This window comes from Carassius auratus, chromosome 27 (genome assembly GCF_003368295.1).
Source record: "Carassius auratus strain Wakin chromosome 27, ASM336829v1, whole genome shotgun sequence".
NCBI lineage: Eukaryota > Metazoa > Chordata > Actinopteri > Cypriniformes > Cyprinidae > Carassius > Carassius auratus.
Genome location: NC_039269.1, coordinates 8,087,248 through 8,107,130, shown reverse-complemented (window position 1 = coordinate 8,107,130; position 19,883 = coordinate 8,087,248). Strand labels below are relative to the sequence as shown.

At 37.5% G+C, this 19,883-nt stretch overlaps 2 protein-coding genes across 2 annotated transcripts; both read right to left on the bottom strand.

The window, feature by feature from the left end:
- Positions 1-2,621: 2,621 nt before the first annotated feature.
- Positions 2,622-4,555, bottom strand: LOC113046361 (C-type mannose receptor 2-like). Its single transcript, XM_026207245.1, has 5 exons — positions 4,422-4,555; positions 3,972-4,331; positions 3,545-3,880; positions 3,099-3,193; positions 2,622-2,831 (listed from the first exon to the last, which is right to left on the bottom strand). The coding sequence occupies exons 1-5, from the start codon at positions 4,456-4,458 to the stop codon at positions 2,709-2,711; spliced, it is 951 nt and encodes a 316-aa protein (XP_026063030.1). The 5' UTR covers positions 4,459-4,555; the 3' UTR covers positions 2,622-2,708.
- Positions 4,556-15,794: 11,239 nt separating this feature from the next.
- On the bottom strand, positions 15,795-18,725 carry LOC113046249 (C-type mannose receptor 2-like). Its single transcript, XM_026207192.1, has 7 exons — positions 18,689-18,725; positions 18,250-18,612; positions 17,833-18,165; positions 16,668-17,018; positions 16,271-16,594; positions 16,035-16,135; positions 15,795-15,946 (listed from the first exon to the last, which is right to left on the bottom strand). The coding sequence occupies exons 1-7, from the start codon at positions 18,723-18,725 to the stop codon at positions 15,815-15,817; spliced, it is 1,641 nt and encodes a 546-aa protein (XP_026062977.1). The 3' UTR covers positions 15,795-15,814.
- Positions 18,726-19,883: the final 1,158 nt, after the last annotated feature.

Below are 19,883 nucleotides of genomic sequence, written 5' to 3'. Positions count from 1 at the left end.
TGAACAATTTCTTTGCATTCAATGAAAAGGTCTAACATATGGCTAATTTGTGCATGTGATGTTCAGCCTGGTTCTCATAAGATCACAAAAAACATTGTGTGACCCATTAAATAAATAAATATAAAACTATGAATATATATGCGCTATGCGCTTCAACAGACGCGTGCGAGCACGGGCATCTTCAAAAGACTTTTGCGTGCTTTTTCATATTGTCAACTGGACATAAGCTATTTACTTCCACACTCTATAAATATATAAGCTAAAACACTGTAATGGTAATGTTTATAATGTTGTCAGGTGGTAATTGAAGCAAAATAATCCCTTTGAAATTAGCAGTGAAATTAACTCATTTAATTCTGAAAGAACGTAAATTAAACATGATGGCGCAAGCAACCGCGAAGACGGTTGACCGTACGTCCTCTTTTGCCCGGGCATGTCCTCTTTTTGTACGTAAAAAAACTTAATCCGGCACGGATTTCTTACTCGTCCAAAATGTCTGGGATTCGGCTGTTTTCTTTATCTCGCTCCCACTGAATTTCTGACCCATGCCGCCAACTCCCTCTACATGTGTTTCGCTCCCGTGATTTTCGTGTCCACACCTTTAAACATTCTTGCATAATTTACATCAGGAAGGCACTCTCAGCGGAGTATTTAAATCTATTTTGAATGAGCTGGCCACTTTCGATTTTGCAATCACACGCACTATGTGTAAAGGGAGCACATCTTACAAGATAAGATATGTCAATGAGTTAAAGATCTGTTAAGTAGCAAATACTCCAGCCTGGTCTTGTCAGTCAGCTCTCCTTAGTCTTGACCTGGCAGATAGAGATCAGTCAAAGCTGACTCCTAGTCTTTGCAACTTTACAGAGCTTCTTTAAGGACCAAGAGTTTGTAACACTCCAAAGAGAAAGGAAAAATATAAATCGCATTATTTGACTCCTTTAGAACTTTCCGCCCGACAATACTTGCACCTGCTGTACGGAACATGTAAGCAAGCTAAAAACCTTAAAGCAGTTTTGTGTAACTCCGCTTTCGGTTCAGAGTATTTAATTGTTTCACATTAATTTCACACGTCTGGTATAACTATGAGGTCTTGTTTCATTAATACAGTGTATTCTCTTTTTGCCCCCCCCCCCCCCCCCCAGTAAGTGAAATGTGACAACATAGCCCACTGTTGTGACATCTTATCTAATCTAATTTAAATATACTTGCAATGTGGGCAAATAGATGAATAAACACTTTCCTGAAGTGTGTTTTGGGACATGGGCTATTACATTAGGATTTAGTGGTTTTAACAAAAGACATCAACAAAAGGTGACCAATTACCAGTAGAGACCAACAGGCAAAAAAATATCATTATAACAGTAAAACCATTACAAACTAGGTGATGGTTTGTATTTTTTTTTAAAAGGATTGAAATAAATGTATTATTGTATGAACAATAATACTTGAAATCTTCATAAAAAGAGCAGAATGCAAAATGCATATGACAATGATAAACATAGAATCTAGAAACATGAAACGGAATTCTTCAATTTGAGTATTCATATGTCAGTCTCATCTGTTTTGAAAAGGGAGACAAGAAAAATGGTCACTGTTGGGGGGCTTCATGATGCTCTAAACGATATAAATCAGGCTTTTCTAAATGTCATTGTGTCCGTTTTAACAAACACATCAGGAAGTGTACCATCTGGTGGTCAAAGTGTGAATAGCTCCTAACAAACTCCTCGATTTTGTAGGTCTAGGCATTAGAATATAATTACATAAATACAACTACTGCCTTCTCAGACAAGAATTGCATCATGTAATTTTCTCGCATCAGGGAGCAGCCATCAATATGCGGACTATTTAGTATTTTATAATTTTGGCAGGTTATATGGTCCACACAGAGAGATTGAAAAAGCAGACGAGGTAGTTAATATTGCTATTATATAGGCTAGGACATGCTGATAACTCGTAAGACACGGGAAATACAGTTGCAAATGAACTTTGCTTTACACCTTTGAAATTTGGCAGTCACTGCGTTCGCGAAAGTAAAAAACGCAAACGTAATGCAAGAATTGCAATTGCGTTTTGATTAAGTTACAATTTATGCGTCCACATATGGAAAACGCAACTGAAAAAAAAAGAAATTACTTTTACAAATGGTCCTGAATATTTGTCCATAATGCAACAAGTAAATCAACTACAGAATGGCTTTAATCCCAGTTACTGTTTTCAATTAAACACATAAAAGAGTGCTGACTTTACAGTTCAAAATCTGACATACAGAAATATTAAAATAGGGAAATATGCACTGTATTATTGCAGCTGGATCTCCTGTAAGTTTATTTTATTAATGATATCATATTTTACTTATCAAATAAGGGCACACATATACATACATACAGTAGGCTATATCTCTAAATCTCAAATGCATGAACTGAAGTATAAAAAAATCACAGTGAATTTAAAATATAATATTGAAAGATTTTAAAAAGATTAAATTATAATAATTATTGGAATTGAAGGAAATTAAGTGAAGGTTGTCGAAAAAAAGTAGCATCTAAACTTTTAACAATGCAAATATTTCTAGCTAAAGTTAAGCTAGATTCATTAATGTTGTTAGTGTAGCCTACTACTGTACTTCAATTTTCCAGTTCTTTAAAACAATAACATTACTCAACATTTTTAAACTGTTTAAGTTTTTAAAAGTACATTACAGATGCCTATTTATTATCTAAATTAACTGTATGATTTTTCTCCAGATGAAACATCTCTCCATCTTCCCACTTTCTCCAGCTTATTTTGCTGTCACTCTCCAACATCATGTTCTTCAGTTTTTCACTTATCTGGAAGACCAGTGAGAAAGAATCAAATAAACCCTTAATAAATAAAACACTTCATGTCACATATATATGCCTCACATCTGTAGCCCAAATAACAACACAATTATCAATAATAATGATGATTATGATTATATGAGTGGTGCTTTTTGGGTTTAAGGTAATTTAATACATTTTTCTTTAGTCGTTTCTTCGAGTGCATATACTGTTCTTGGCAGAGTGTGTTGTTACACCAGAATGTGACACTAAACACAGTTTAAGGCAGATACAAACCTCATTCATAATGGCCGTCTGTAGTGAAGGATCATTCAATGCACATATTCCCTTACATGTGACTTTCAGTCTCACAATTTGTTTTCTCTTGTCATCTAGACAAATACATGAAGTTATGCTCAACATAGAATATACAACAATAAAGCAAACATATTTCAGTTGTTTGTGATATCTGTTGTAAGAGTGATCTACAAACCATTTTCTTCCCCCTCTGTTGTTTGTAACTGTTGCATTATGGGGAGTGTGAAATTGTTTATTTTTCTTCAGTAGTTTAATGTATTCACTGTATATTGTGGGTAGGGTAGTGATGGGTTGCTCTATGTACAGTATTATATGTATGTAGTTATTGAGACTAAACTATCGTTTTGTAAGTGTTCAAGACAAATTTCCTTCTGGATAATAAGTTAATCTTACCTTAATAATTTAATTATGTCGGTGAAACTCACCCCCATGGCAGATAAAAGGCAGCTTTAGATCACAGCTGTATTGAGCCCATTTCCCAGAATTGGCTCTTGACATGCCAACACAGTCACCAGATCCTGAACTCTGGGATGGTTGATCTGCTGCCCAGTGTCTGAAGGAGCGACTCCATTTATCAGACCATTCCCAAGAGTCCAGGAACAGACCAATCCAGATGTAAGATCCAGATAAAAGAATTTGATTTGTCTGGTTATTTTCTGAAAAGTTGCGGATGGTGATCAGGTCTGTGTAATACTGTCTACAGTAGCTCTGAGCATCACTCCATGCTTTTGGGATTTTTACTAAGATGTATCCAGAATTTCCTTTTGAGAGAGGCAAAAATAGTATAATTTCTTTGCACTTCTTTTCCAATTAAACTGCACAATAATACATTTTAAATAATAAGAAATTTACCATAGCACATAAAATATTGATTAATGGAACATGACGCATCATGCCAAGCCCCGGAATAAGTAGCAATACAATTTCCATCCCCATCTGGCTGTCTTGAATCCCAGTTATAGTACTGAGAAGTGTTGTTTTCTCCATCAGACCAAACCCAGCGTGTCTGTGTCCCCCTCTTCAGTCCAATCCACACTGATCCACTGTATCCAGCATCCACTATATTTACCAGCCTGTTCACATCATCCATGCTGTCTGCAGTAGCCAGATCAGTGAATCTCTCTCTGCAGTAACTTTGAGCCTCTGGCCATGACATTGCTTTATTTATATAGAAGTACGGACGAGAAAGACCAGAACTGCTCCAGAAGAGCCCTGTTAAAATCAACATATTAAAAGTGAAAGTGAAAGTTAAACCATGTATATGCAAACACATCACTACAGATTACAAATGATCACACCAACCTGACAGCAGAAGCAGCACAAACAGACTCCCGTCCATGACTGCGCACACAGATGCTCACTGGTGGATTCTAAGAGATGATCAGGTGAATTTCATCAAAGTTTACACTGCAAACATGAGCTGGCTACATACAGTAGCTTTGTATTTAGCCATAAGATCCCGCATCTTAGACAGTAGCTACTTGATAACAATAGCATAGCACTAGGAACACATGGGTTTGATAGCCAGGAAATGTATTAACTGATAAAATACGCAGTGTAATAAGCAGAGTAAGTTGCTTCGGAAAATATGAATACATGTGATATTAAAAAGCTCTCAAGTGAGTGATTTAACTTTCCAAAATACTATAAACATACAAAGGTATATTGTACATAATAGAGCTGTGATTAACTATTAAAAATAAAAGTGAGAGATAAGCTCTGCAAGAGTTATCTTGTTACTTAAACTGATGATGGTTAAAACTTTCCTCAGGACAATACTTCTACCTGCTGTACAGAACAGGTACTGCAGGGGAAAGCGGAGCACAACCTAAAGCTTTTTGTTATGTGTAACTTGGCTTGGGGTTCAGAGTATGTATCTGTTTCACATTAAATTCACATGTCTGATACAACTATGTGGTCTTGTTTCATTAAAAAAGTTTATTCTTTTTTTATTTGCCCCCCCAAAAAACTTTAAGTGAAATGTTCACCCTGTTGTATCATCTTATCTAATCTAATCAAAATATGCATGCAATATTTTTTTGTATCAATATAACTTTGTATTAAAATAAAAAATAGCTATATATGTCAAAACAATGTGGGCAAAGAGATGAATAAACACATTCGGACATTCAGCAAAATGGAGCTAAACACACAACAGCAGTAAGAATATTTATATTCATTGAAATAATGATTTCTGAACATTCAAGTTCTCCATTTGCCTGTTTCATGCAGAAACTCACTAAAAGCAAAGTGTAACATTGCAGCAGTAAATGCTGCACAAGATGATTTTGTGTTGATTTACATGAAAGACACGAGGAGCTTTGATATTCAAAAAGCTTATTCTCAAGATGTTTTTACATATTGCATCACATCAATACCAGTAACAAAATGACTCATCTGGAAGATAATTTGACTGAGATTTAAGTAAAAAACACAAAAACGTTTATACTTAAAAGACCAAATAATTTTAAGGGTTGCAAAATATTTCATGTCTCACATTAGTCAATTGCTGGGCACAATCAAAAACAATTTTATATTAATACACCGTAGATTATTATCAAATAATGGATGCAGTTGCTATGCAGTGTTAATTTTGACAGGCATTTTTGATTTAGTCTTATTAGTCACATTTTAGTCATTTGAGTCTTTCATAGTTTTAGTTCATGAAAAGTCATTGCATTTTTGTTAACTTTAAGTCATTACTTTTAGTCAAACTGCAATTAGCAACATTTATTTTGGTAGCCATTTTATTTGGAATTTTCAAACAAAAGTAGTCATTAATTCTTCTCTCTTTAGACCAAATCAATTAAGCTTAAGAGAAATTTGAATCAAGGATTTAACTGGAATAAATGATGACAGTTTTCATCTTTGGGTAAACTATCCCTTTAGCAGTAGTGAAAAGGGAGCAACTTATAAGAAATATAGCTGTTCATATACAATATAGATATTATTAATAATTTATACATTTTGAAAAAGCGCAATAAGACAAATACGAAAGAGATAATAATTACAGTGTTTACTTAACATTTGTACATTTATTTAATATCTTTTGTTGGTTAACACTGATGACAAGGATATGTACTTAATTAGGAATGCTGTCCTTTTAAGACGGAAGGCATGCATGTAATACTGATACACTTTTAGTGTTCACCCACCTGTGAACGTTCATTTAATCCAAAACTGACTCTATTTACATGAGATACTCTTCACACGACAGACATCTGGACTGCTTTGTGCATAAGGTTATTAGTCCTCAAATTACATTATAGTCCCGTCTTGTAATGTTAACAAAGACGTGGCATAAATTTCATCATAGTTTTTATCATCAGCTATTAGTTTTAGCTTGTCAATGTCCTCTTCTTAGTTGCTATGACTTCACTAATAGAAAATATGGACATGCACAAATTTATTGTTCAATAAAATATTAGGCCAATTGCTAACTACACCCATGCAACCATGCAACTTAATGTTTTTTTTTTAAATGGAAAAGATTTATAATATATATTTTTTTAATTCACACACACACACACACACACACACACACTCACAAATTATTGATATTTATTGGGCACCCCTAGGTGCAACCACTATTTTCATTTAAAATAGATTTTTTTCCTTTTGCACAGAGCAAGAAAACCTGCTGATTCAGATTCTTCTAGATCTGTAATTTATGGTCCACTAACATAAACACAAATCAAATTATAGATGCTAGATGTGATCTTTTAATTTCTTACCTGAAAAACGTTTTTTTTTTCTTCTGTAAATCTTTTATATTTTTACACTGAGACTTTCAGCTTCAACCGACACCTGAGGAGGTTGGTCGACACATTTAAGAGTGATTTCACCCCTGTAGCTCATTTCTTATTGGTTAAACTGATGATGTAATAACTCACCCCATATTTTAACACTCCCTGCTGTCTCCAGGTAATTTCACATAAACACGCCTCTAAACAGTCTTAATGGGCGGTTCTTGGACAAGACCTTTAGCCATTCAGTTTAACACATCCCCTGCCCCTAGCAGATTTGAATATTAGACGTTTTGGCAAATGTGTTAATGATTCCAGCTAACATTTAACACATTTCACTACATAAAAATTTCACAGATTTCTATAGCCTGTAAAACCAGGTAAGTTAAGAATACTCAAAACATTTGTGGAAACTAATTGTCTTAAAATATTTTACATTTTTTTTCTGTTAATAAAGCCCACAAGAGGGGCGGGGCTGAGAGCCATGGGAGCCAAGCCAAGTCTCGCTTCCATGATCCCACCCCAACGGTAACACTACAAAACCAATATAACAGAAACATATGTAAATCATAACATAACACAACATTTAAGTACTAACCTACTGTATGTCTCTCCATGTTATTCTTTTGTAAAAAAAAAAAAACTCCCACAAAAAAACACTTAATTTCTACATTTATTTTCCTTGTTGGCTGATGCAAAGCATCCTGGGAACTAGAAAACGCAATAATTTTAAGTTCACCTTACTACAACAGCATTTTGAGTTTACAGAACTTATTCCAATTAAGTCCAATGAACTTTCATTATTATTTGAATGACATTAACTTTCATTTTTTTATAAATTTTTACTGTTCGGTTTTACAGTGCACACCAAATTATACTTCTTACATTTAAAAATTGAGTTTCAGAATGAGATGAGGACACTCACCATATCATATATTCTCTCAAAGAAAAAATGTGATATGCTTCAAGTAAAATTATATTAATTTTTTTTTATGACAAGACAACTTTGATATTCTAAGTGCTCATTTTCATTTGATTTTATCTTAGCCTGTTGTCACTGGTCAGAAGATCTTATCCTAAAGGGATCATGTGGAATATACAACAACGAGTCTGAAATTTTTGTATGCGTTTATATTTTTTATTCGTTTTTTTTTTTTTTTTTTTTATTCATCATTCCTTCCTATCAAAATGAATGCTATGTATGCAAAAATGCAGAAAATGGAACCTGATCAGAATTTTTAAATGATGGACGAAAGTTTCGGAGGCTGTGTGTAAACGTGATTGACACAACGTGAGGTTGTATTTATTTTTTAACGTGGAAAAATGTAGGACTCAGTGTGAAATTATCTTGAATCAAAACACTCCACGAGTCACATAACATACACAGCAGAATAAGGAAAATTGGACTGGATAACGATTTGGATTACCTCAATAAAAGACATACCTGCACTTGGATCTCTCTCTGTGTTTTCCTGTGTCCCGATCATGACAAGATCCCCCCCCCCCCCAATGCATTGCTTCATGGCAGTGTTTCTTGTCGCACTGTAGCAAGTAGTTTCTTATGACAAGGATCTGATTTAAAAAAATAACATCATAACTATTTAACTATATCTTATGATTTTAAATCTGTATATAACCTCAGAACATTCTAAAAGTAAAAAGATATGATAAAGTCTGATTTTGTAGTGGCTGTGCTTTAAAATGGAATTATTATAATCTTAATTCAAGAGATGAAGGATTTTGAAAGTTAGTGTTGAGTACCGCTATAAGGTTAACCCTGTCTGCTTTAAATGTTTCAAAATGATTAACAGTTTAAAAAATTTCATTAGAAATTTAGAAAAGTAATAAAATGTAATGAGTTTCATTACTTTAATAAAGTCATGGAAATAGTCACACTACTTATTACATTTTAAATAGAGTTACTTAGAATCTGTAACCAATTACATTTCCAAAGTAACCGATATATATAACAGATATATTTTGCATGACGCTGGCCCTTTGACCAGTGGCCGCATGATAAGTGAGAAAATTATGCAGTGAAGCCTTTATCCAGTCATAAAAACAGAATTCACAGAATTCACAGAAGGAATGTCATGGAATTTGACACATTTGGAATTAATTAATTCAAAGTAGGCCATTTGTCATGCTGTCAGTCTCTGTTTTCCTGGGTGTTCCCCAGTGAGCTCACATCTCCTAAGGCACTTCACCATAAGCACTTTAATTCCTCTAGTCTGGTCCTGTCTTCACAGTAATTGCACTCCAATTAAATCACACAGGTGCTGAAAAACTTTGTCATTAGTCTCCTCATATATAGCTGTCCTTCTCTGTTGTTTGTATGGAGTCCTTACCGTCTGTGTACTATGTTCTCGTCTCCCAAGACTTCCCCTTACCTTCTCGTTCCTCCGAGTTTCCAATCCATTTCATCTGGTTCCCTCTTTTGTTTTGTTTTGTTTGTCACCTTGGACTGTTTGTTTTTGTATTACCCTTTTTGTTATTAAACATCATACCTGCTATTGGATCTACCCTCTCCTTGTGTTTTCCCTAAACACACACCGTCACAGAAGGACTCCCTCAACCAAGATCCAGCGGTATGTCTTTTCGTGTCTCCTCCCCAACCAGCATGGTGGAGCGGAAGAATAAATATTTAAAGTTGGCCTCTTTCCACCAAGAGGGATGGTCCCAGGATGATGACCCAGGGATGATGACCCAGGGATGAGGGATGACCCAGGATGGTCACCAGCCCAGTGCCACAGCACAAGATGGCCGTCAGCCCAGCGTCACAACACGTTATGGCTGCTGAGCCAGCGCCTCAGCACAAGATGGCCGCCAGCCCAGCGCCACAGCACAGGATGGCCGCCAGCCCAGCGCCACAGCACAAGATGGCCGATTCAACGCCTGAGTCTCCAGACAAGGTGCCTCTGGCTCGCCATCATAGAGGGTGGAGGAGGAGGAGACAGGCGTCTACCGTTCCTCAAAGCCAGGAGGACGTTCCCGAGTGGGGCGCTGCCGTCCAGGAGGACGTTCCCGAGCAGGCCGCTGCCATCCCCGAGGTGGTGCCCGAGCAGGCCGCTGCCATCCCCGAGGCGGTGCCCGATGCTGTTCCGGAGGCCAAGGCGGTGCCAGAGGCTGTTCCCGAGGAGGTGCTCGAGGCCGTTCCGGAGGCCGAGGCGGTGCCCGATGCCGAGGCAGTGTCCGTTGCTGTTCCGGAGGCCGAGGTGGTGCTCGAGGCCGTTCCTGAGGCGGTGACCGATGCCGCTCCCGATGCTGTTCCGGAGGCCGAGGCGATGACCGAGGCCGTTCCCGATGCGGTGACCGAGGCGGTGCCCGAGGCTGTTCCAGAGGCGGTGCCCGAAGCCGAGGTGCCTCACGTCTCCACAGGCAGTCCAGAGTCAAGTCAGGTGCCCATTGACTTTCCAGAGTTGAGTCAGTTTCCGGTTGACCCTCCAGAGTCGCGTCAGGTGTTCGTGGACCTTCCGGAGTCCGGGTTAGTTACCTTTGACCTTCCAGAATCAGGGCTAGTTCCTGTTGACCTTCCTGAGTCGAGTCATGTTCCAGTTGTTCCTCTTGAATCAAGTCAGTTTCCGGTTTACCCTCCGGAGTCGAGTCAGGTGTTCGTGGACCCTCCGGAGTCAGGGTTCTCCTGTCTCTGTTTTCTGACCCTCCGTCCATCCCCCTAGTCCGCCGCCGCTCCACTTCCCTCCTACCTCTTTTTCTGTTGGGTTTTCCTGGGTTTCAGGTGGAGCATCTGGCAGCTGCTCCATAGGGGAGGGGGTAATGTCACGCTGTCAGTCTCTGTTTTCCTGGGTGTTCCCTAGGGAGCTCACTTCTCCTAAGGCACTTCACCGTAGGCACTTTAATTCCTCTAGTCTGGTCCTGTCTTCACAGTAATTGCACTCCAATTAAATCGCACAGGTGCTGACAATCCTTTGTCATTAGTCTCCTTATATATAGCTGTCCTTCTCTGTTGTTTGTATGGAGTCCTTACCGTCTGTGTACTATGTTCTCGTCTCCCGAGACTTCCCCTTACCTTCTCGTTCCTCCGAGTTTCCAATCCATTTCATCCGGTTCCTTCTCTTGTTTTGTTTGTCACCTTGGACTGTTTGTTTTTTTTATTACCCTTTTTGTTATTAAAAATCATACCTGCTATTGGATCTACCCTCTCCTTGTGTTTTCCCTAAACACACACCGTCACACCATTACACTTAAATCAAATAATGATATGGACTAGTATCTGTGAATATAAAGCTGCAAAAGTCGATTGAAATGTGAATCCTGCATGTTCAGTCGGTCTCTGTTAATGAAGGGCACAGACACGTGGTTTCATTTAGTACACACACACTGAAGCACACGTGACGCTCACAATGATTTCAGTGTCTGCCCCTGGAATCTGGAAAAAACTAAATTTAGGAAAAAATAAAATGGATTTCATAGGGCCCTAACTACCCTTCAGCCTTGTCGCATCTTCCAGTTTGGTAACCACTTCTTTATTCTTCTGTGTTTATATATATATACAGTATTGTTCAAAATAATAGCAGTACAATGTGACTAACCAGAATAATCAAGGTTTTTCGTATATTTTTTTATTGCTACGTGGCAAACAAATTACCAGTAGGTTCAGTAGATTCTCAGAAAACAAATGAGACCCAGCATTCATGATATGCACGCTCTTAAGGCTGTGCAATTGGGCAATTAGTTGAATTAGTTGAAAGGGGTGTGTTCAAAAAAATAGCAGTGTGGCATTCAATCACTGAGGTCATCAATTTTGTGAAGAAACAGGTGTGAATCAGGTGGCCCCTATTTAAGGATGAAGCCAACACTTGTTGAACATGCATTTGAAAGCTGAGGAAAATGGGTCGTTCAAGACATTGTTCAGAAGAACAGCGTACTTTGATTAAAAAGTTGATTAGAGAGGGGAAAACCTATAAAGAGGTGCAAAAAATGATAGGCTGTTCAGCTAAAATGATCTCCAATGCCTTAAAATGGAGAGCAAAACCAGAGAGACGTGGAAGAAAACGGAAGACAACCATCAAAATGGATAGAAGAATAACCAGAATGGCAAAGGCTCAGCCAATGATCACCTCCAGGATGATCAAAGACAGTCTGGAGTTACCTGTAAGTACTGTGACAGTTAGAAAACGTCTGTGTGAAGCTAATCTATTTTCAAAAATCCCCGCAAAGTCCCTCTGTTAAAAAAAAAGGCATGTGCAGAAGAGGTTACAATTTGCCAAAGAACACATCAACTGGCCTAAAGAGAAATGGAGGAACATTTTGTGGACTGATGAGAGTAAAATTGTTCTTTTTGGGTCCAAGGGCCACAGGCAGTTTGTGAGACGACCCCCAAACTCTGAATTCAAGCCACAGTACACGGTGAAGACAGTGAAGCATGGAGGTGCAAGCATCATGATATGGGCATGTTTCTCCTACTATGGTGTTGGGCCTATTTATCGCATACCAGGGATCATGGATCAGTTTGCATAGGTTAAAATACTTGAAGAGGTCATGTTGCCCTATGCTGAAGAGGACATGCCCTTGAAATGGTTGTTTCAACAAGACAATGACCCAAAACACACTAGTAAACGGGCAAAGTCTTGGTTCCAAACCAACAAAATTAATGTTATGGAGTGGCCAGCCCAATCTCCAGACCTTAATCCAATTGAGAACTTGTGGGGTGATATCAAAAATGCTGTTTCTGAAGCAAAACCAAGAAATGTGAATAAATTGTGGAATGTTGTTAAAGAATCATGGAGTGGAATAACAGCTGAGAGGTGCCACAAGTTGGTTGACTCCATGCCACACAGATGTCAAGCAGTTTTAAAAAACTGTGGTCATACAACTAAATCTTAGTTTAGTGATTCACAGGATTGCTAAATCCCAGAAAAAAAAAATGTTTGTACAAAATAGTTTTGAGTTTGTACAGTCAAAGGTAGACACTGCTATTTTTTTGAACACACCCCTTTCAACTAATTGCCCAATTGCACAGCCTTAAGAGCGTGCATATCATGAATGCTGGGTCTTGTTTGTTTTCTGACAATCTACTGAACCTACTGGTAACTTGTTTGCCACGTAGCAATAAAAAATATACTAAAAACCTTGATTATTCTGGTTAGTCACATTGTACTGCTATTATTTTGAACAATACTGTATATATATATATATATATATATATATATATATATATATATATATATATAATTAAATTGGAAATAAGTTTGCTAAATAATAAACTTGACTGACTGCTACAATTCCACTTTAAAAGGACATTTGTGTCACTTTATTTAAACTATTTATAATTGTGTGCAATTGCCTGTCAGTTGAGTTTGTGGCAAAACCTTTTGCAGTGTTTACATGTTGTTTATAGTTACATACGATTTATTAAAATATATGTACAATTTGACTTCAAAATGCACCTTTATTTTTTTGCATTGTGTGTTTTTCAGTTGAAATTTTTTTTCCCCTATATAATTCGTCATTGAGATTTTTTTTTTTAAAAGTTAAAAAATCTTGTCTCGTCTCGTTCTCGTGAACCAAGTCTCGTGTTTTGTCTTGTCTCGTGGGATAAGTTTCGTCACACCCCTAGTGTCAGCAACACAATGCGTTACACAGGAACTGACCACATCATTTAGCCCATCAATATCAGCAGATGAATCCAAAAAAACAACCCACACACCACAATCAAAACATCCTCGTAAACTCTTAATAGCATCATCAGTCCAAGATTTCACAGTTTTTGTTTCGACATTTCCCCTCTTCAGTTCAGTAATATAACATGGAATTAGATGAATACAGTTATGATCTGACGAACTCAAAGGAGGAAGAAGAGAAGCTTTGTATGCTCCCTTAATAGAGGCATAGCATTGGTCCAAAGTCCTTTTATACCTAGTTGGTCATGTTAAATACCCATACATGTTCTTTACAGATGTTTCTAATACACAATGATTAAAATTACCCAGAATAAAAATAGCAGGATCTGTTCGCATTCTCAGTCAAGTTCACATTCTCCTTTGGGTGAATGTACACCACAGACACAAATATTTGGGGAAACTCTCTGGGCAGATAATGTGGTCGGAGGGATACAGTGAACATCTCAATGTCCTTGGTGGATAATTTCTCTCACACGATAACAATCTTGTGCCAATGCTTGTTCACATATGAACAAACTCGCTTCTTGCCAATTATCCCAGAGTTGCGGTCAGTTTGAAATGGACCGCTAAATACTAAATAATTGCCAACTCTTTCTCTGAGTCCAATTTCGATAGCCAAGTCTCAGACATTGCAAACAAACAACCGTCTCTATATTTGTGTTTGAAAACGAACATGTGCTTAAAGTTCCTACGTTTCACGCGCCCCACCTCTTCTCCCTCACTTCCTCTATTGCTGACTCGACCCATTAAAGTGGGCTTTGGTGTTGATTCCATCAGCAAAAGCACTCAGGTCTGGGAAAAAAGTAGTCCGCAAGTGGATACACGGCGAGCAATTCTACCATGACAACAACTGTTCTCTTTCGTAGAAGATCCTATTCGGGTGCAAACCATCCCAAATGGCATTTAAATCATCCGTTTTAGACTCCATTTATCAGACCATTCCCAAGAGTCAAGGAACAGGCCGATCCAGTAATAATATCCAGGTAAAAGAAATTGATTTATCTGGTTATTTTCCTCAGAGTTGGATAGTGGATAGTGGGCAGGTCTGTATAATGCTGTCTGCAGTAACTCTAAGCATCCCTCCAAATTTTATTGATCTCTACTATGATGTATCCAGAATTTCCTGTTGAGAGATGCATCTGTTCTCAGCACTTCTTTGCCAATTAAGCACCACAATAATTAAATTTAAAGGGGTCATCGGCTGTGACATGCACTTTTACAAGTTGTTTAAACTGAAATGTGTTGTCAGTGTTTGTACACAACCATACTATAATGATAAAAACCCAACCAGTGTATTTTTTTAAATCTCATTTAATCATTTCCCCTTTCTCAAATTTTGCTGATCTCAGATGCCTGCCTGTCTTGATTGACAGTAGTGTTTCAGCACAGACAGGCCTGGTATTTTACTCTGTCATCAATCCACCATTGTTTCACCACCTGAGCAGATATAGACAAGAATGGCTCCTAAGCAACTGAGGTGTTTTATTGTTGGATGTAATAATGAACATAGCAGTCGTCATTTACTCCTGACATCTGAGCCCCTTAAGATGCAGTGGATTACGTTTAGAAGGGAATGCAGCCTGATCTACATAAATGTGTTTATGTTAGCATGTATCATTTGTGATCAAGCTTCACCTCCAGAAGAAGTGAGTATAATGTTTTTAATTAATCTTTCCAAATCGCCTCTCCTAATTATGTGCTAATTAGCAAGTTTCACGATGAATGTGACTAAAGTAAACAGTCTCTCAAGCCCATTTCACACTGCGATTCCAGAAAATACATGTGTAATGTGTCCCGGCAATTGTTCCCGGGTCGCTAGATTTTGCTCCTTTCTCTGCTTTATTACATTTTGCACATTTATTTTTTAACATCAACAGCCAAAAAAGTTTCACAGGAAAGTGCCGGAAGGTGATGCACTTATACTGCTTACTTGCACAGTCACTGCAGAAACATCATTACTCAATACTTCTTATGTTTTTTTATTTTTTATTTTAAACAAAACTTGAACAAAAACATTATTATAACATAGAAAGCTAGCTGAGAAGCTAGTAAATGACCATGACAGGTTTTTTTTTTTTTTTTTTTTATAAATGATTCCATCAAATGCTTTGGCACTTCTGTTACCTATTTTAAGAAGATCACATAAAAAGAGACAATTCAATTCTAAAAACATAGAAACTGTATTTTAAAATTTACAAATAAAATATGGTTAAAAATAAAAGTCTGAATTAAATTACAATAACAGTAACTGAAATCTCAAGAAAAAAAATAAATAAACATGTTCTACTGTTTTGGATTCTGCTAAATGTTACTGAAAATTACAATCAGTTGAACTGGATGTGGATTTGTTCTCCCGATGAAACACCTCTCCATCTTCATTTTTTCTCCAGCTTAATTTTCTGTCACTTTCCAGTCCCATGCTCTTCAGCTTTTGACTTAACTGGAAGACCAGCAAAAATAAAAAAAAATAAAAAAAAACATATCTTACTTACAGGCTACATATACATACAATAGATATATATATATACCTCATTCAGAATAGCCATCTGTAGTGAAGGATCGCTCAATGTGCATTTTCCAGTGCAGGAAAATTTCAGTTTGGCTATCTGTTTTCTAATCAACTTGTCATCTAGAGAAATATAAAGTCAAAAGTCATCCTCAACATAGAAGATACACAAATTAAAACATCACAGTTATTTGTATTGGGTGCACAAGAGTTTCATATCTTGTTTGAATCATTCGATTGTTATCTGTGTTAACTCACCTCCATAGCAAATAAAAGGCTGCTGTAGATCACAGCTATATCGAGCCCATTTTCCAGATTCTTTTCTTGACATCGCAACACAATCACCAGATCCTGAACTCTGGGATGGTTGATCTGCTTCCCAATGTCTAAAACTGAGACTCTTCTGATCGGACCATTCCCAAGAGTCCAGAAACAGACCAATCCAGAGCGATGATTTATCACTGATTAGATTCTGCTGCTCTGGGCTGCTGATACTCGCCAAATCGGTATGGTGTTGTCTGCAATAACTCTGAGCATCTCTCCATGACACTGCAGTCTTTGTTATCATGAAACCAGTGCTGTCTGTTCATAAACAGAAGATAAGGACCAGCCATTTCAAAGAGGAAATAAAAACCGAGCAGTTTTGAGGACTCACCATTGAAACACACAAATGGGAGAACAGTGCTGCAGCTCTCATCATACCAGCTTCCATTTAAACTCATCACACACTCCCCATCACCATTTGGTTGTCCTGGATGCCACATACTGTCCTGGGAGATCACACTGTCCCCCATAGACCAGACCCAGCGATACTCTGTCTCAGCATGGAGACCTATCCATACTGAACCACTGTATCCAGGATCCACTGTATTTACCAGCCTGTTCACATCATTCATGGTGTCAGCAGTGGCCAGATCAATGAATCTCGCTTTGCAGTAACTCTGAGCTTCTTGCCAGGTCATGCTTTCATTCATGTAGTGGTACTCTTGAGATTGAAACTTGGCCACTTTGACAGAAGGACAAAGATTATTAGAAAAATCTAAGATGTTATGCACTTTAGCAACTAGTGCTTTATTGTGCAGAAATTCTATACATATCATGCATGTAATGTAAGATCCACTGCTTAATATTTAAAATAAAAGCATAATTCATAATATTGTATAATGATTTATGCATTTTCTATAGTGTCATATTAATATGTAAGAAGATATATGGATTTCATTTCTCCATCATTGTACCTCAAAATAACCAACATTTTATGTTTCTTATAACCATTGGTTATTTGAGCACTGAATAGTATACAGACATGGAAATAAATAATTCTGACTAAGCAATGGTGTCTTTAAAGTAGGAAAATGACTTGAACTGGCGAACGTGAAATTCATTTCTTAGGGTCCTCCTGTTTCTTTTCATTTAGTCAGTACATTTACAACAAACAGCAATGCATGAAGGCAATGGCGTCTCAGACTAATAGGTACGTAAATAAACAGAGCGTTTATACAAATGAATTAATTCATGTTTTCTACACGCTGTCATATTAATTGATCAATTATAATTTGATTGTGTGTTTTATTGGACATAATATTATTGTTAAACAATGCTGATTGATTTTGTCCTGAAAAACACTGCAAAAAAGCTTGATCAGCCTATCCTGCTGATTAGGAAATAGTATAGTGTTGTGACTATTTTCACCAGTAGAGGAAGCTGCAAGTCACTCTGATTACATGTCATACTTGTTGTATGTTCTATACAACAAAACCTAAACAGGGCATGGAATTTTTTTGCAATCAATTTTATCATCATTTGTTAAAAAAACTCACCACCATAGCAGATAAAAGGCTGCTTTAGATCACAGCTGTATTGAGCCCATTTCCCAGAATTGGCTCTTGACATGCCAACACAGTCACCAGATCCTGAACTCTGGGATGGTTGATCTGCTGCCCAGTGTCTGAAGGAGCGACTCCATTTATCAGACCATTCCCAAGAGTCCTGGAAAAGACCAATCCATACCCATGATACTGATGGAACAGTACTATTGAGCTGGTATTGTTCTTCAGAGTTGTGGATGCTGGGCAGATCTATGTAATTCTGTCTGCAGTAGTCTTGAGCTTCCATCCAGTTCTTCCAACCTTTTACCCAGATGTATCCACCTGCTATTGAGAAATATAAAATAAGAATCAGTCCACAACTCTGAACTAAACTTAATGAACTTTTACAAAGATAACAACTCAACCTACCATTGTAGCACACACAGAATAACTTTGATGTGCATGGAGAACTATACCAAACTCCAAAGTTAAAATAGCCACATTGGTTTTGACTGATTGGATGTCCAGCACTCCAGGGCCTGTACTGTGTGACTGTACCATCTCCATTAGACCAAACCCAGCGTGTCTGTGTCCCCGTCTTCAGTCCAATCCACACTGATCCACTGTATCCAGCATCCACTATATTTACCAGCCTGTTCACATCATCCATGCTGTCTACAGTAGCCAGATCAGTGTACTTTGATCTGCAGTAACTCTGAGCCTCTGGCCACGACATTCTCACATTTATATAGTGGTATGGACGAAAAAGACCAGAACTGCTCCAAAAGAGCCCTGTTTAATTCAATATGTTAAACATTTATATTTGAACACATTGTCATAAATACAGATTACAAATGAGCACACCAACCTGACAGCAGAAGCAGCACAAACAAACTCCCATCCATGATTGCTCACACAGATCCTCACTGCTGTTTATCACCTCTTTCTGCTGCTGTATTCTAATAAGTAGGAAAATAAGTCAAACTGAAACCTACAGATCTAATGTCTTACGTGGGGTGGGAATGCACATAAAACACTACTGTACACGTGATGAGGAGTCCCTGCCAAAATTTTCTCAGACAGTACACATTAACTTTTTGCAGCATTATTTATAATTTTAAATGATTTCATTAGTGGTAAAGTGAACAGGGAGTTAAAAACAGATACGTCTCTCCTGAATCTGCCTGAATAAATATTTCCCCTTTTCATTTACCTTTACACATCTGACAGACACATTTGTCAAACCTTTATTTATTTATTTTTTTTTCAGTATGTGTCTCACCTGGAAACTGAAATCTTTACGTATTGTGATCAATGCCAAACTCCACCATCTGACCTTTTTATTCTCAACAATTTTACTGCTACCACACTGTCCTTATACCAGAATGTGCAATTATAAAACATTCAAGTATATTAGAGCTGAAGATCTTTGCCCGAACCTGACGGAACCCAATGGGACCCGACGGGTTCGGGCTTAAAAGGATAGTTCACTTTGAAATTTAATTTTGGTATATTTTAGCTTACCTCAAGGGCATCCAAGATGTAGGTGTGATGGGAGTGAACTATTGAGATGAATGCACTTTTGTGCAGAAAACGGTGATTTGAAGTGTTGTGAAGAACTAGAGCAATCACAGACGCAGCTTTTGGAGACATTCTACTACTGTTAAGTGTCAATCGTGCCCGGCCCTCAGTCAATGATTGAATTGGGTGAGCTTGAATTGGGTCCTAGGTTTTCGTAAACAACACTGTAAAAACTTTCTTGTTGTTTTTACAAAAACTTTTTGGCAGCTGTGGTTGCCAGAATAATTTTGTAAAAATACAGAAAACTGTAAACACATTTACGTCAAAAACTGTTAATTTTACAATATAAAGCTGTAATTTACAAACAAGAAAATGTGAATATAAACCAGTAAATTCAACAACACACAAAATTAAATCTGTTTTGTACCTTGAAAATACTGACAACCACCATAATAATAAAGATGGTACTGTATAAGAGAAAGCCACATGAAGTATCAAAGCTCATCACAAGTAGCTTCACCACAAGCAGAAGTATATATTAA

What these genes read in the sequence shown, in the direction of transcription:
- LOC113046361 (XM_026207245.1), bottom strand. Translation starts at nt 4,458, where the DNA reads ATGGACGGGAGTCTGTTTGTGCTGCTTCTGCTGTCAG. An exon ending in TGTGCTGCTTCTGCTGTCAG is followed by an intron (nt 4,332 to 4,421) that starts GTTGGTGTGATC and finishes TGATTTTAACAG; the next exon opens with GGCTCTTCTGGAGCAGTTCT. An exon ending in GCCTTTTATCTGCCATGGGG is followed by an intron (nt 3,194 to 3,544) that starts GTGAGTTTCACC and finishes GTATTTGTCTAG; the next exon opens with ATGACAAGAGAAAACAAATT.
- LOC113046249 (XM_026207192.1), bottom strand. Translation starts at nt 18,725, where the DNA reads ATGGATGGGAGTTTGTTTGTGCTGCTTCTGCTGTCAG. An exon ending in ATTCTGTGTGTGCTACAATG is followed by an intron (nt 18,166 to 18,249) that starts GTAGGTTGAGTT and finishes ATTTCTCAATAG; the next exon opens with CAGGTGGATACATCTGGGTA. An exon ending in GCCTTTTATCTGCTATGGTG is followed by an intron (nt 17,019 to 17,832) that starts GTGAGTTTTTTT and finishes CTTCTGTCAAAG; the next exon opens with TGGCCAAGTTTCAATCTCAA.